Consider the following 15,439-nt stretch of genomic DNA (forward strand, 5'->3'; position numbering starts at 1 on the left):
AACATTTTGGGGACAACTGGGGAACATCTGACTAAGCATGAAATATCAGAAATGATAATGGTATACTGTAGTTATATAATGAAGTATATAATGTCTGAAGTTTAATATTAAGCATTCAGAAAAATATACACACATATATAAAGTATATATGGTAATGTGTTAATTTTTAAAAGGTGGTAGGTATTGGTGTTTACTATTCTTTCCACTTTTCTAGATGTTTCAAATTTTTCAAAAAGTTGGGAAAAAACATACATCCTTGCCACAAGGGAAAAATCCACATGACCCATGACAGGACAGGCCTTGCCCCCTCCAAGGCACCTTTTCAAGTCCATGTAATGGGAACAGCTCTAGGTTAGTAGGCAGGCTGTCAGTGCTCCTCTGCCCCTAGGTCTCTCTAGGCCTCTCTGTCCCCTTTGGGAAGTAAAGTTGGATTAAATTCAGATAGATCCAAAAAGTTCTTGCTAAAATTGTAGGTATATGTTCTAATCATCTATTTCTACATAACAAACTATTCAAAATAAGTAGCTTAAACTGTGATTTTATAATGTTTGTGGATTCTGTGGATCAGGAATTGAGAAAGGTACAGGGACAGCTTGTCTGCTCCATGATGTCTGCCGCCTCAGCTCAGACAACTCAAAGGCTAGGGATGACTTGATGCTGGAGACAGGAATCACTTTGGAGGTATCTTCACTCACATGTTTAGCAGGTGATACTGGTATAGGTTGGGACCTCTAGCTGTTGGCCAGGACACCTATATGTGGCCCATCCACATAGTCTATCCAAGTGGACTCAGACTTCTTCCATTGTTGGCTTGTAGCTCTAAAGGTGAGTGTCCCAAGAGAACTAGGCAGAAGCTGTATAGCCTTTTATGACCTAGCTTCACAAGTCAGTGTCACTTCCACCATAGTGCCTAATTCAGAGGGAGGGAACATGGACCTCATCTCTCAATTGCAGGAGCATTAGACCCACAGTGTAAGAGAAGAGGATATGGGCTGGGAGACAATAGTTGAGTACATTTATGAAATGTATTCCAAATACATTGCCACAACACTCCAGTTGTTCTATGGCTAGTTTTCTCTCAGCTGGCCTCCAGATTCTACCCTCTGAGCAAAGTGGTCTCCTCCTTCCCCAAGACTCTGCTCTGACTTGGCTACTCTGAATAAGCCCCGCACTAGGGCTCCAGTGTGTGAGAGAATGGAAGCCTGTGAACAGAGCTTTAACATGAATAAATAATTTGAAATTCAGGATGTGAGCCTTTATTTCCAAGGCTCTGAATTTCTAAAAATGTTAATTCCTTGGTAGACTGTTCTCATGACTTCAATTATCAACTCCATATGAACAATAGCGATATCTTTTCTAAACCTCGGATTTCTAGCTATTTACTGGTTATTTCCACTGCTATGAACTGCCATCATCTCAACTGGATTCATATGCTCCAAAGCAGCTCACTTCTCAGAATCTCCATCTTCCAATAGCTCCACCACTTCCCAGGATATCAGGCTCAAAATCTTGCCAATCTGACCTTCCAACCATCAGACCAAATCTATTTCAAAATGCCACCTTTCTTACAACAGCACTTGAGTTCATCCGCATTACTTCCTCTTGGGGTTATATCACACTCTCCGTAAATGGCCTTCCTTCCACAGTTCCCATCTTTATAGAACCCACCAGCTAAACTGTTCCCATTGCAACACATTCCTTACACACTGGTAGTGGCTCTGCAATCTTCTATCTGGCTTTGAGGGTCCACCAATGCAGGTCCCCAGTGTATCCAGTACCCAGCTGTCCCATTCAAGCACGTACAGTCTTTCCCATTGTCCTTGGGACAGATTATCACATCATCATAACCGAAAATGACAATTCAGTGCTTCAGGAGCTCAGAGGAGGGTGGTAAAGTGTGAATGGAGACAACAGCCTCCAAATGGTTGTGTCCTGGGGGTAGCTGAGAAAGGAAGGGGTGAGTGATCTATGTAAGGAAGGTATCTATCTACTATTTCATCTTTTTCATTAAGCACATTTGGCGAACAGGTCATGTGGGTTAAGTTTGTTTTATATCCTTGAGGTAGTCCAAAAGCTGAATAATATTCATAATATTGACATTTATGCTTTTGATAAAGGAGACTCAAATTCAGAACTACAGTTGGAAGAAAAGACTTCAATGAAAGACTTTCATAAATTATAAAAGTACAGATTCAGTAGGTTTAATCTTAAAAATGGAATGTATCTTACATAAGGATCTTGTTAGAAACACTATACCTATCTGGGCACTACAGAAGACGCACAGACCTTCCACAACTCATGGAAGAAAGAGTGTATAGACAATGTTGATAAGGAATTGAGAAACAATTCAAAAATAGTTTACAAAGGAATCAGGAGGCAGAAGATGCTTCAAGAGGCATGGTCCTCAGAAATTGTTCTGGAAGGCTGGTTCACTTGTATCAATGTCATGTTCCTGAATGAAGAAATAAGACACAGAATTTTAGTATTTCAGTACAAAGCATGAAATGGGAAGTCTGGTGTTTTATACTTTGATTAAGATTCTGAACCATCATTAATTGGGACATAGAGTAATCTCTGGCTTTAAGGCTGAATCCAGCTGGAGGATCAAGTTTTCACTATCAGGACAGGGCTTTTGACTACTGCCCGCCACCCACCGCAATGAGCGGGGAGCAAATACAGTTGAAGGCACCAAGGCAAATACCACACCAGACTTCTTATCTTGGCCTTAGGGGCCTGTCTCTGCCTTGTCAGCAGGGTGAGTACTGCTGAGAACCTACCTGAGCAAAATTCCACATTTCAGTGCTCCGCAGTTATATCAACTCACTTCTGTGCTCCTCACGGCATTACATCAGAGCGCTGTTAATTGCCCCTATATATTCCAGTCTCTCCCACTGCATGTGGCTCAGGAAGAGATAGCAAAGGCCACTTTCATCTTGTTTACTACCACAGCCCCAACATCTAGCATCATGAGTACCCAGGAGAGTCAGTCCCTGCCAGGAGATTCCAACCATTCCACTCAGCACATACAATCCTAAGTATGTATATATTTATAGCCCTTCCCCCCAACCCCATTTACCATATCCTGAATGTCTTCCCAAGTCCTTAAACATTCTTCTAAACATTTTTAATCTTAGGGATGCACCCTTGGTACTTAACTAGCTCCATACTGATGAAGAGTTTTCTTCTGTTAAAACAGTGCTACACGGAGCATCCTGGTTGGCAAATCTACACACATTCAGGATTATATTACTAAGACAAATTCTGAGGATTAGAATTGCTGTGTCAAAGGTACATACATTTTGAGGACTTTTGAGCAATATAAAAAAGCTCTCCAGAAAAGTGGGACAAATTTATTGTCCCATTGGTAGAATAGGTAGTATATAAATGCCCATTTCCAACGGTGGTTGAACATTTAATTTTAGAAATCTCATCAAGGGATAGACAAAATGAAGGCCAGGCATAATTTTAAAGCCCTTGATCCTCAGTCCAGAGAAAGATGATTTCCGTCATGAGGTGCTGACCTCATGGCCTGCTTCTGTATCCTGTGCTCAGGTCTCTCTAGCAACATTGACATCACTGCTATGCCTCAAAAAAGCCAGGCCAAGCCCAGCCTTCAGGACTTTGTACAGGTCTCCCTCTGCCAGGGACACTCGTCCCCCAGCTGTCTGCATGGCAAAATCCTCAACACTTTCAGGCCTTTGCTCCAATATCACCTTTGTAGTGAGACCTACCCTAACCACCCTATTTAATACTGCCACATTCAGCACGCTTGATCCCTGCTCTACTTTTTCTATGCCATCACCTTCTAGCATACCATGTGATTTACTTATCTATTATGTTTATTGTCTTCTGTCAAGCTTCAGCTAGAACATAAGTGCAGGGATCATTGTCTGTTTTGTTTACCTAGTAGATACTTAATAAATACTTGCAGAATGAATGAATGGCATAAAATACGAGAAGTCCAGTTTATGGAAGATACCACCACTCAAAGAGCTTCCACTTCAGTGGGCTTTCTAGGCTCTACCTGATTCAACTTCTTGAACTCCACTACTTGGAAGAAGATGTGCTCAAGGATATGTTTGGCATCTTGTTGGTCCTTTGGTAGTTTACTGGTTACTCCAAGAATATCACCACACTTCCTGACGTAGAATTCCAGGTCTTCTTCAGTACCTAAGCACAGTTGGAGCAGTCAGATTAACCCTTATTTCCTGTCCTTTCCAAAGTACAGACTTACTGTGGTATAGGTGTCCCCTTGTCAGGTTCCTATACCTCTCAAGATCACTCACTTTTCCTAGGGTAATGTGACCACAGGACCTACACAGTAACAAACTAAAGAGATCTCTGATGTGCTGCTTTTATAAACCAGGACAAAAGTGTGACACTCCTAATTAGAATAAAGCTGGGGGCGCCTGGGTGGCTCAGTCAGTTAAGCATCATCCGACTCTTGATTTCAGCTCAGGTCATGGTCTTGCAGTTAGTGAGTTCGAGCATCGGGCTCCATGCTGACAATTTGGAGCCTGCTTGGTATTCTCTCGCCCTCTCCCTCTCTCTTTCTCTCAAAATTAAATAAATACACTTTAGAATAAAGCTGGAATGGCTCTGGCTCTCCTATTCCCAGATCCAGCATTCCTACGTTACAAAGAATAGGAGGAACTAGAGGGAAATCAAATTACCATTCTCTGAATGTAGCAAGGACCATTATGAGAAGGGCATATGGGTATTTTAAATAGCATTTATTATAGCAATATTATAGAAAAGGAAATGAAAGAAGAAAAAAATCACTCATAATTCCACCAATAACATATCTCTGTGCAGCCATCCCCAGCAGCCCTATATCAAGGATGGACAGCCATTACAGCCCTTCTTACACTATACTGTAATTCCTTTCTGTTTTCCCCTTCTGATGTGCATTTTTTAAAGCTATGATAGAAATGTAAGTTTTTTATTAAAATATTCAAACCATAGGGGCGCTTCGGTGGCTCAGTCAGTTAAGCATCTGACTCTTGATTTCAGCCCAGGTCATGATCTCATGGTCAGTCGTGAGATCAAGCCCCACGTCAGGCTCCACACTGGGCATGCAGTCTGCTTGAGATTCTCTCTCTCCCTTTCCCTCTGCCCCTCCCCTACTTGTGCATGCACACACACTCTCTCTCTCAAAAAAAAAAAAAAAAAAAAAAAAAATCAAACCATACAGCTGCAAAAATCTCTTGCCCCAACCCTATCTCCAGTGATACCACCTAAGGTAATTATTGCCATGTATGCCTACATATTTACATACGTGTAAAAAATAGGATCAAACTATAATAGTTCTGTAAGTTGCTTTCATTATTTAACGATGTCTCATGGGCATCTTATGTCAAAGCTTATGCTCTGTATCTTTCCTTTAACAGACGTATAATATTTCGTTATTTTTTAAACCAAACCCTCTACTGATGGGCCATTAGACTGTTGTCAATTTTTTAATGCTACAATTAATATCTCTATAGCTATAATTTTTTGTTTCACATTTCTATAAGGATTTCTTTGGATAAACTGGATAAATTAGAAACAGAAATGCTGGGTCAAACCATCTGACCCTTCACAGGTGTGTTATTCCTACTGCACCAATCACTACATCTTGCTAATTTCTGATTGTTCAGCACTTACCACAAGGCTTGACAAAGAAGAGAGATGCAGTTAAGGTGTTCTACACTGAACTGTTTTTATTTTTGCAGTCTCCTTCCTGGTCCTTGGGTACATATAGATGTTGTTCATAGTTAGGATCCTAGTGAACATGGAATTTTATATCCTGCCCTTCCTCATTTAGGATTCTCACTTAAGTTCTATCAGTGTCACTCCCTGGCCCCTGGAAACCTCTTTTATAATGACATGTCATCCCATCAAATAAATGTGACACAATTTACTACCATTCCCCTGCTAGTGTACCCTAAGCCTATTCCCAATGGGTAAATAATTTTTATTCCTAATTTAAAAAATAAATAACATAGTAATCATCTATATGCCTTCACATATCTCCTTAGATTAGATTCTCAGGAGTGGGGTCACTGCCTCAAAATGGATGGTTAATTTTATGCCTCTGAGCATCTGTGTGCAGGCCCATTTGCTATGCATGTCAGGGGAGCACTGGGCCAAGAGTCAGGAGAACCACTCACCTCATAGGCATGAGGCTTGGGGCCTCACCTCCTCATCCACATGTCAAGGTGGGTACACATAACTCTCCCAGGATCCCTTCCGATCTGAAGTCTCTATAATTCTTCTGGCCTTGACTGAATTTTCTTAGTTAACGGCTCGTATGACCAATGACCTAGACTTGCTAAGTGGCAGCCAGGGTCAGAATGCATCCTATGGTTACTCAATAAGTCAGAACTAAAGACCTATAGGGGTTAAAGCTGAGACCTTGGCTTCTGCTTTGCATCATGTTCTAACTCACTGAGCAAACTGGCCTGAGAGAAACAACCAACATCATTTACATGAAATAAACAGAAACTCTCATTTTACACTGCCATTCATATTTTGTTCTCCCTGAACAAACTCTAGCTTTCTCTCATGGCAACTCTCAGAAGTTCACAACTACATAAAACTTACAAAAGAAAACAAACAAACAAAAAAAACCTGGCCAAACTTACACTTATTGGTAATCTGAGCGAGGCGGGCCTTCTCCGAAGAGAATGTCTCATCCAAGTCAAACAGCTCCAGTGGGGGAGGTGGTAACTCCCTGAAGCTGGGAGGGAAAACCTGAAAGGAAATCAGGTCTTTCATGAAAGAAGGCATGCAAAGCCACAACTGACAGTGATAAGGATGGAAGGAAATGAGAAGCCAATTCAGCCTTTCCCTGGGATGAACCACCCAAATGCCTGTCACCTCCTCCTGCCCTAACCCGTTAGACCATATCAAGCAAGAGGACTAGTGCACTGTAAGCAATCAAACAGAACCAGCTCTAAAACAGCACTAAACTGATCAAACTGACACACCAGTGCCCACTAACTTGTGCAAGGACAAAAGCTTGGGGATAATTATGCTTATTTGTGTTGAACATCTGATTGGACAATTGGTTTCTCATTTAACTATGAGTTCATTAGGGGCAGAAATTGGGGAAGCAGATGTAGATCCATGTAGAAAGTGTATTCCAGAATGTGGTGGGATAAGAGAGTTTTGAAGGTAAGTTGACTTAATGCTGGACTGGAATGTTGAAAGTGACCTGTGCACACATGACTACCCCCTGGGCTACAGACTGTGCTATGAATCTGAGGGCCTGTTGCCTAGAAAGCTGCAGTACAAAGCATTTCCTCCTTTCCACCCAGGATTTCTCCTATATGCCCTCCAAGTACACAGATGGGAAATGCTTAACGACCAGAAAAGTCCACGCCCTTGATTTCTCAGTTGGGAGCTACACCCAGTGGAAGTCCCTAAGGAGTACTAATAGGTTTGGTCTCTGCATGTTTAGAGCCAGAGAAACACAACTTCCTGAGACGTACCACATGCATTGGGTGTACAACCACACATGGTTGGGAGAAGGACCCATGTGATGGCCCAGCTGGAAAGTAAGGACAAACAGTGGGGTTCTGTAGCAGGATCCCCCATGCACACCTACTCACCGCTGGCTGAAGGGCTGGCAGTGGGGTCTCAAACTGAGGTTGGATGAGCTGGAGAGGTTCATGTTTCACATTTAGCTGTTCATGGGCCCTGTGTTAGCAAGAAGACAAAAAAAGAAGGAATCAGGATGAGACACTGTGGCAAAGCACATCTAACTGACCACACTGTGCTGTTCTCCATCAAATCACGTGGTTCAACACTTTCACAGAAAAGCACACAAAATGTGTTAGTATATGTAATGTAACAATCCTTTCACGAATATTCCCTACTGTATCACACGGCACAACTATACTGTGAACTGAAGGGGAAAGTTTTTTCAAGTTTCATATCAGGCTTCTCCTAGACAGGCTTTTTATTTTTACCCAGTGGACACTATAAATGTGGTAACTCACTCTGTTTCCTTATTTTTTTTCACCACCAAGAGACAGGAGTCAAATCTGAAGTCTGCTTCTTGCAACTGAACAGATCTGTACAATATATACTTCTGTGTGCTCACTCAGCAAGTATTTACTGAATATGTACTGTGCACCAGGCGGTTTTATACACCAGGAGAACAGCAACGGTGAAGACAAGAGACCAAGGCAGCCCTCGTGAACTTACATTCTACTAGAGGAGAGACACAATAAACAAGACCCTAGATGACAGGTACCAATACGTAGTAAGAAGAAAAGCAAACCAGGACAGAGGGATAAAGACAGGGAAGAGGCAGGGGGTATAGCCCTGAGTGAAGAAGTGAGAGAAGTGAGAAAAGCCCTGAGTGAAGTGAGGGAAGAAGTCATGCACTTACTTTCAAAAGTATCCCAGGCAGAGGCAAGAGCAAGGAGAACAGGAATAAGGGTGCTAGATATTTTCACAGAACCTCAGGGCAGCCAGAGTGGCTACAGCAGAGGGAGAACGCCAGTGATGAGTTTACAGAGTCAAGTGCTGACCTTACCCCTGTGTTTCTTTTTGATTATGGCTTCCCCTCTGCCTCCATTCTCTCAAACATTCCTTTTATCCTTCTGCACCGTAATAATTTTGTAAGCTGGCTGAACTCCTCTGGAAATGAGGCAAATTAAAATATACTCACCTAATTTAAACTATGAACACATTTGTGACCTTTTAAAATTAAGCTAAATAAGCAAATGTCAATGGGTGTGAACAAAATTCATGCCTGCTTCTATGGACAAGTGATTTTAGAAAGGAAAGAGGTCTGTGACTTCAGAAAGGCACTTAGCTGAGCTGACTGCTATCACTGCCTCCACCATTCCCAAGTGCCTGGGGAGAAGAAGCTTTCCTGGCAATGCAGAAGATCCCTAGGGAGGGAACAGGAATAACTTTCACTGAGTACCGACTGCAAAACAACCCTGGTCAGTGAGTATAATCTCTTATAGAAAAAAAAGCAGAAGTATAGAGATAAAGAAGCTTCCCAAGGTCACATGGGTAAGGAGTGACAAAGGCAAGATCAGAACTCAGAGCTGGCCAATCCCTGCCAACCCAAAGCCCCATGACTCTGTCTATACTGAAGGCAGAATGTCATTAGGGGCAATGTTTAAGCTAAAGGTCCCACCACTGGCACACGAAGAACCCTGCTGCCATGATTTTCTGGCCTTGGCCATCCCAGCCATGATTTTTTGCTCTCTGTCTGCAGATGGAGCTGGCTACACTGAAGCCCTGTGTGAATAATAAAACAAACGCCAGTGCGTCTTCTCTTTCTTGCTCAGCTTGCAACTCGCCCAAATCTTCCTCCACCTACGAGTCACCATGCGCTTGATGGGAGTGGGGGATGCAAGGAGAAACTAATCTTAAAACCAAGAAAATCTAATTCAGAAAGCTGACTGTGGGGTGGGGGTGCTGGGCGGGGGGGATAAGGGGAGGAACAAATGCCAATGCTAAATAGAAACCTATGAAATGGGGCTGAGTTATCTATTTCCAGAACACCCTGGCCTGACCTCTGGCACTGTGTTGTCACCACTCTATGTCTCAGTCCCCAACCCATCAGTCCATGAACTCAGAAGGCAGGGACTCCACGCTCTTTGTCTCTACCTCACCCCCACAGGCATCAGTAAATACCAGATGGACAAATGAAGTTACTTCAGAGCAACATCATTCAGATGTTTAAATATTTAAAGGCTAATCGAATTTTTACTTAGAAAGAGGAATTGTATTCAAAAGATGTTACTAGCAAATATAAATTCCTAAGAGCACCATATAGAAACTGGCCCGTAACTACTGTCCTTTGCTTTGGTATAAAAGACAAATTCAATTAAAAGAGCTATCTAAGCTCCAAAATATCTACTACTTGACTCTGATGGCACTAAAATAATGGTTCCAATCAATCCCACATTCAGCACAGTCACAACACCCTGATGTAAACCACATCAGAAGATGACAAAAAGCAAAGGCAGAAACTGGGTGGACTGTAACTCACAAGTGGGGCAGCTTGCTGTGCCTTTTGTTATTCTGAGAAAAGTTCCAACCACAGGAGGAGGAGCCCTGGGCCCATCTCCAGGCCATCTGGTTTCCCAGTTTCCCAGTTCTTTCCTACTCCCTGCCCCACACCCTTCCAGGGACTCTCCTGCTGCCCGCACTCCCCTGCCCTTCCAGCTCCTTCTCCCCAGCTTGCCAAAGGCCCTCCTCTTCTCCTCCTCAAAAGCAAGGGTAGCTGTGAGGCCCTGTCTCCAGCCCAATTCCCACTCCAGTGCTGTCCTTGAGAGTACCTAGCCCTTCCCCCACTTTTCTAATCACCTTCTCTAGGCCTCTTCAACATCTACACTGGTGGTTCCACCTGCATTCTTCACAGGGCAACCTCTCAGCCACATCAGATGGAGGCGCCTGGAGCAGAACTCCTCTCTCTCCTCTCCCCACATCCTGAGAGCCAGTCCACAGCACTGCCAGGTGCCCAGATCCCTGAGGGAGAAACCACTATCTCTGACCTTGCCATCACAGCCTTCCATGGCCTGTGGCTTAGGATTCTTTCTTCCCAAACATCTCTTGAAACCACAGCTACTGCTCCCACCAGTGTTGCCCCTCAACCCTCCAATCTACTGTCAACAGTCGCCCAGCTGGTTTCTTCTGCTTTTTTCCCCCCCGATCAATTGTATAAACTGCCGCAAGGCATTGTTTTATCTGGTTTTAGAAAACAGATTCAATCCTGTCCCTCCTCTAGAGGTCTTTACTAGCATCCCATTCACAAATTAGGCCCTTGCCGAGCCTCAGGCTGTCTGTCTTGGCTTCTTATTTCTGTGATGCTCAGGCAGGTCTCCTCAAGTGCCAGTGCTGGAGAACACAGAACAAATTGTTGCAGGGGACTTCAGAGGACCAAGCTTTCAACTATTACTAAGTTGGCCTCATTTGAAGTCAAGGCTAAATGCAGTTCAAAGAGCAGTTAGAAATAAACTTCCTTGCCTGGACACACCTACACATGTGAACATGTGGGCTTTGCACAGAAGCTACATCATTGCCCACCTCTCTCTCTGAACATCCCTGCCATCTCCTGAAGCCTCTTCACCCCTTACGGGGGGAGCACCCAGTACAGTGCCAAGCAGACACAAGGCCCCCTAAATTGTTTGTTGAAGGAATCAATGCCTGGCTAAGAGGGCCCCTCTTTCATAAAGGCTTCCCTGCTCACCCCCTTAAGGGTCAAATTCTCACTCTTCATTATGCCCATGTTTAGCATTAATACAATGACCTTGCACCACAGCCTCTGTCTGTCTCCTCCATTAAACCATGAACTGTGGACACAGTGCCTGGCACAGGAGGTGGTCAGTAAGTATCTGGGGAACCTGAACATAAATACAGCAGTAGGAAGTTAGACACTCATCGGTAGTTTACACCCTCAGCCTTTGGTTTATCCAGATGTAAACCCCATGCCTGGCCAAAGAGGCTGAAAAATGTTGCCCTCAGTCCCTGTCCCTGTCATTAGGAATGGACAATAACAACAAGCAGGCAACAGAGCAGGCAATGAAACAAGGGAAAGCCCCAGTCTGAAAGCCATTCAGGCTCCCACCTTGGGAGAAGACCTTACCCTCCCTAAACCTGTTTCCTCAGCTGGAAATGCAGCAGGTAATTCAGAGGGAATTCAAAGTATGAAGTGAAGTAATAACATGCAGTGCCTGCAGGGCACCTTGCCTAACCAACTCACTTTACTTGGGGTTCCTGGGGGCATGAGACCCTCTTTGCGGAAACCAGGAAAGTCCCAAGCAAACCAGGATAAGCTGGTTGCCCCAAATGCCTGATACAGAGCCTGGGACACAACAGGAGACTAATAACTGCAACCCCCACCCCAATTTTCTCAGCTATCTTTGTCGATCTCATCAGAGATCTGAGAACATGTTTTGCATACCACATACGCCATGACCCTATCTCCCGTCCCCAGGCTCATGTTTTCAAACCAAACACTCAAGAATGAAGTGCAGTGCAGCTGAGAGCTACAGGTACTGACTTGATGACCTTGGGGAGGGAGGTGGTATCCAGCTGGTAAATGGACAGATCGAAGAGGGTGGTAAAGTCTCTTGGGTTCTCATCGCCCTCCTGGAGACACACTCGAAGCCGCTCTGACAGGGTGGCTGTGTCGGGCAGCATCATGTAGTCAGAAATCTGAAAGCCACAAGAGGGTTCATCACACAGCACGGCAGGAGTAAGAATTTCATGTCTAACTCTGCAATAGTTCTGCTCTTGCCAAGAGATTTCACTGTCTCTGGTCACTAACAACTAAACCTTAAATAAGCCATTTCACGTGGAAAGAGGAATAAAAGTCACTTGGCTAAACCCCAACGCTGGTTAAATCCAACTCTGTAATTCCTCATGCAGTACTGAACACAGCTGGATAAACAACCATGCCGACTGGCCTCCTTTTGATTTCGTGACCACTGATCTCAAGTGCTCAGCAATCAGCTGTGTTTGCCTAGTTCATTCACTTCCCGTTGTCCTAGGCAATACCTTCCTTTTGTTACTTCATCCATCTCAAACAATTTTACCTTTCTTAATTTTAGCTGAAGACCTTATTTTCTATTTCAGTTGAGAAAACAGAAGCAATCATAAAAGACAGTCCACAAGCTCCCACTACAGCTATCCACCCACCAGCATCTAGGCCTTACACTCGGCTTCCTCTCCTGTTATATGTATGAACCACCTGTGACCCCGGCACAGATGACCCTCCCACTTGGACACTAGATCCCAGCCCTTCTCACCTAACCAAGGACATGCCTCCAGCACTGCTGAGAGCCCTAAATGATGACACATGCTGTGTGCTGGTAACTGTAAAAGACCAGGAAAACCTAAATGTCCATCAATAGGAGACTGGTTAAACATACTACAGTACAAACATTAGAAAATAGTCTTAAAGAAACAAAATGAACAAAAATAGAAAGAAAGCTCTTTATATATAAATAAGGAAACATCTCTAAGACATATTGCCAATTTTAAAAACTAAGGTGGTGAATACACACAGTGTATATAGTACCATTTGTGTAAAACAAAAAGGAAGGAGATACACACACATACTTGTTTGCTTATAGATATATAAAACATCTCTGGAAGAATATACAAGAAACAGTTGAGATTGTTGTCACTGGGGAGGGGGACAAAGTGGTTCAGCAAAAACAGGAGGGAAACTGTTCATTGCGTATGCTTTTGAATTCCCAACTGTGAATGCATTACCTACCTAAAAAGTACATTTAACTTTAAATAAAGGCGTGCTGACAACAAGAAGTTGACTCCTAATTGCCCTCTGAAGTCCCCTGCAACAATGTGTTCCACATTTTCCAGTGCCAGAACTTGAGGAAACACACTTAAGCATTACAGAAATAAGCCTATACAAACAGGCTCGTTTTTCTCTATATCCCAAGAGATGTATGTCCCAAGAGATATGTCTGTGTTAGAGGTTTCAACCCGGTAACAGAATGGGGGTTGAAGGTGAGAGCAATAACAAAGGCCCTGACTGTGTCAGGACACGCACAGCAGGAACATCAGTAAGGGCCAAGCATCCCAAAGGTCCTGAGGATGGTTCGCATCTTTGCACAGAGACTTGCTACCAAATCCTAGTTCAGAAAACTGTCAAGACCTTAGATGTCCAGACAGAAACATAAGAGTGTTCCCAAGACCACTGGTTTTCACGACTTCCTAGCAGATTTAGAGATTAAAACTTGTCATGTAAATCCTCTTAACTCTTTACTCAGCTACCATTTCATTAAGTAACATTTGAAACTGAGCTGGGTTTGAAACCTATTCCAACATAAGATTTTATCTGAAATCATAATGAAGTTTGGATTTTCAGAATTTCTTACTTTACAGCATTACTGGGCCCAGCATTTTACTTGCCAAAGCCTTACAATGCAAAGGACATTTGCACCAGGTCTCATATGCAGAACATACAGGAGACTGCATGATTTTAGAGAAAGGCCTCAACGACCCCATCTTCCTCTGGCTCCCTATTGACACTTCCCTTCTGAACCAGTCCAGTGTCGCGTGCGGTAGACAGTCAACAACAGAGCAGCAGAAAAGCACAGGCTCCAGAATCAGCCTGACATGCGCATTAGTTATGGCTGGCCAGGTATCAATCTCAGCAGGGACCTTGAAGAATGTACTTACTTCCATTTCCTCAGCTAGAAAACAGGAATGGCAGAAACTTAGTAAGAGCAGGTGGCCACAAAGACCAGGAGCAGACACAGCATCTTGTAGTGCTGCTTCCCTCGGCCCCCAATGCCCTAACTAGGACTGGCAGCTGCCAAAGATGCCATCCACTCAAGAGTTGGGTCCTGTGAGATCTGAAAAGTGAATTCCTGACTGTACCCCAATTGTTTTATTTGGGAGGCTTATATCACTTTTCGGGAGGAATTTAAGCAAAACATCCATATACTTCATGTTTCCGTATGAGGGAATGTTTTAGACACGGGGCTCTTCTGTTTCCTAACCCAAGTCGGTTTTGGGGAGGCCACACCCTCAGCTGAGGGAGGAAGCAGGCAGCAGTCCACCATTTCTGACCATATTCTTACCCACTCCCTGCTATCCGCAGCCGGGAAATCACTTTCCTGACACTTCAGAGTTTAAGAAACAGAGACATAATTGTAGAGCAAGTAGACTTTGGGTTTTTGTTTTTTGTTTTAATTTTTTTATTTTTTAAAATAAACATTTTTGGGGTTTTTATTTATTTTGAGAGAGAAAGAAAACACACACGCACGCGTGGGAGCGAGGGGCAGAGAGAGGGAGAAAGAGAATCCCAAGCAGGTTCCACACTGTCAGCACAGAGCCCAACACAGGGCTCGATCTCACAAACTATGAGATCATGACCTAAACCAAAATCTAGAGTCGGATGCTTAACCGACTAAGTCATCCAGGCGCTCCAGAACAAGCAGACTTTGAATCGAGACCTGGGTTTCGGTTCTGGCTCTGCAAGTGTTTGCTCTTGGGGCATACTGCAATCTTGCAGAATTTCCATTTCCTCATCTCTAAGATGAGAATAAGACCATCTCCTTCCCAGGGCTGTTGTAAGGATTATATAAGATGATTTATGTGGAAGTATATGATACACAGTGCTTGTATATAATAAATACAAGGGTTTAAGAAAGTCTGACAGCTGTATAGCACTTCCTACACCTTTTAATTTAATAAGTAAGTATACATCAATTAATTGAGGTCTCACAATTATCCTGTGAGACAGAGAGTACAGATATTGGTGTGTCTGTGAGAGATGAGAAAACCAGGACAAGAAAGGGTTAGAAATAGCCTGCTTAATGGGGCGCCTGGGTGGCTCAGTCAGTTGAGCGTCCAACTTCGGCTCAGGTCATGGTCTCGCAGTTTGTGAGTTTGAGCCCTGCGTCGGGCTCTGTGCTGACAGCTTGGAGCCTGGAGCCTGCTTCGGATTCTG

The 15,439-nt window shown here is 43.6% G+C and overlaps 1 protein-coding gene across 1 annotated transcript in view; it reads right to left on the bottom strand.

Annotated features, from left to right (window-relative positions):
- Window positions 1-2,172: 2,172 nt before the first annotated feature.
- Window positions 2,173-15,439, bottom strand: part of IFT52 (intraflagellar transport 52) — a 32,970-nt gene continuing 19,703 nt past the window's right edge. Inside the window, exons 10-14 of the mRNA XM_003983463.6 lie at window positions 12,017-12,171; window positions 7,596-7,683; window positions 6,627-6,735; window positions 4,025-4,170; window positions 2,173-2,452 (exon numbers count right to left, since the gene is read on the bottom strand). Coding sequence (XP_003983512.2) covers window positions 2,405-2,452; window positions 4,025-4,170; window positions 6,627-6,735; window positions 7,596-7,683; window positions 12,017-12,171 — 546 coding nt within the window. The 3' untranslated portion in view covers window positions 2,173-2,404. The remainder of the gene's footprint in view (window positions 2,453-4,024; window positions 4,171-6,626; window positions 6,736-7,595; window positions 7,684-12,016; window positions 12,172-15,439) is intronic.

The sequence above is a fragment of the Felis catus genome, chromosome A3, assembly GCF_018350175.1.
Source record: "Felis catus isolate Fca126 chromosome A3, F.catus_Fca126_mat1.0, whole genome shotgun sequence".
In the NCBI taxonomy this organism is placed as follows: domain Eukaryota; kingdom Metazoa; phylum Chordata; class Mammalia; order Carnivora; family Felidae; genus Felis; species Felis catus.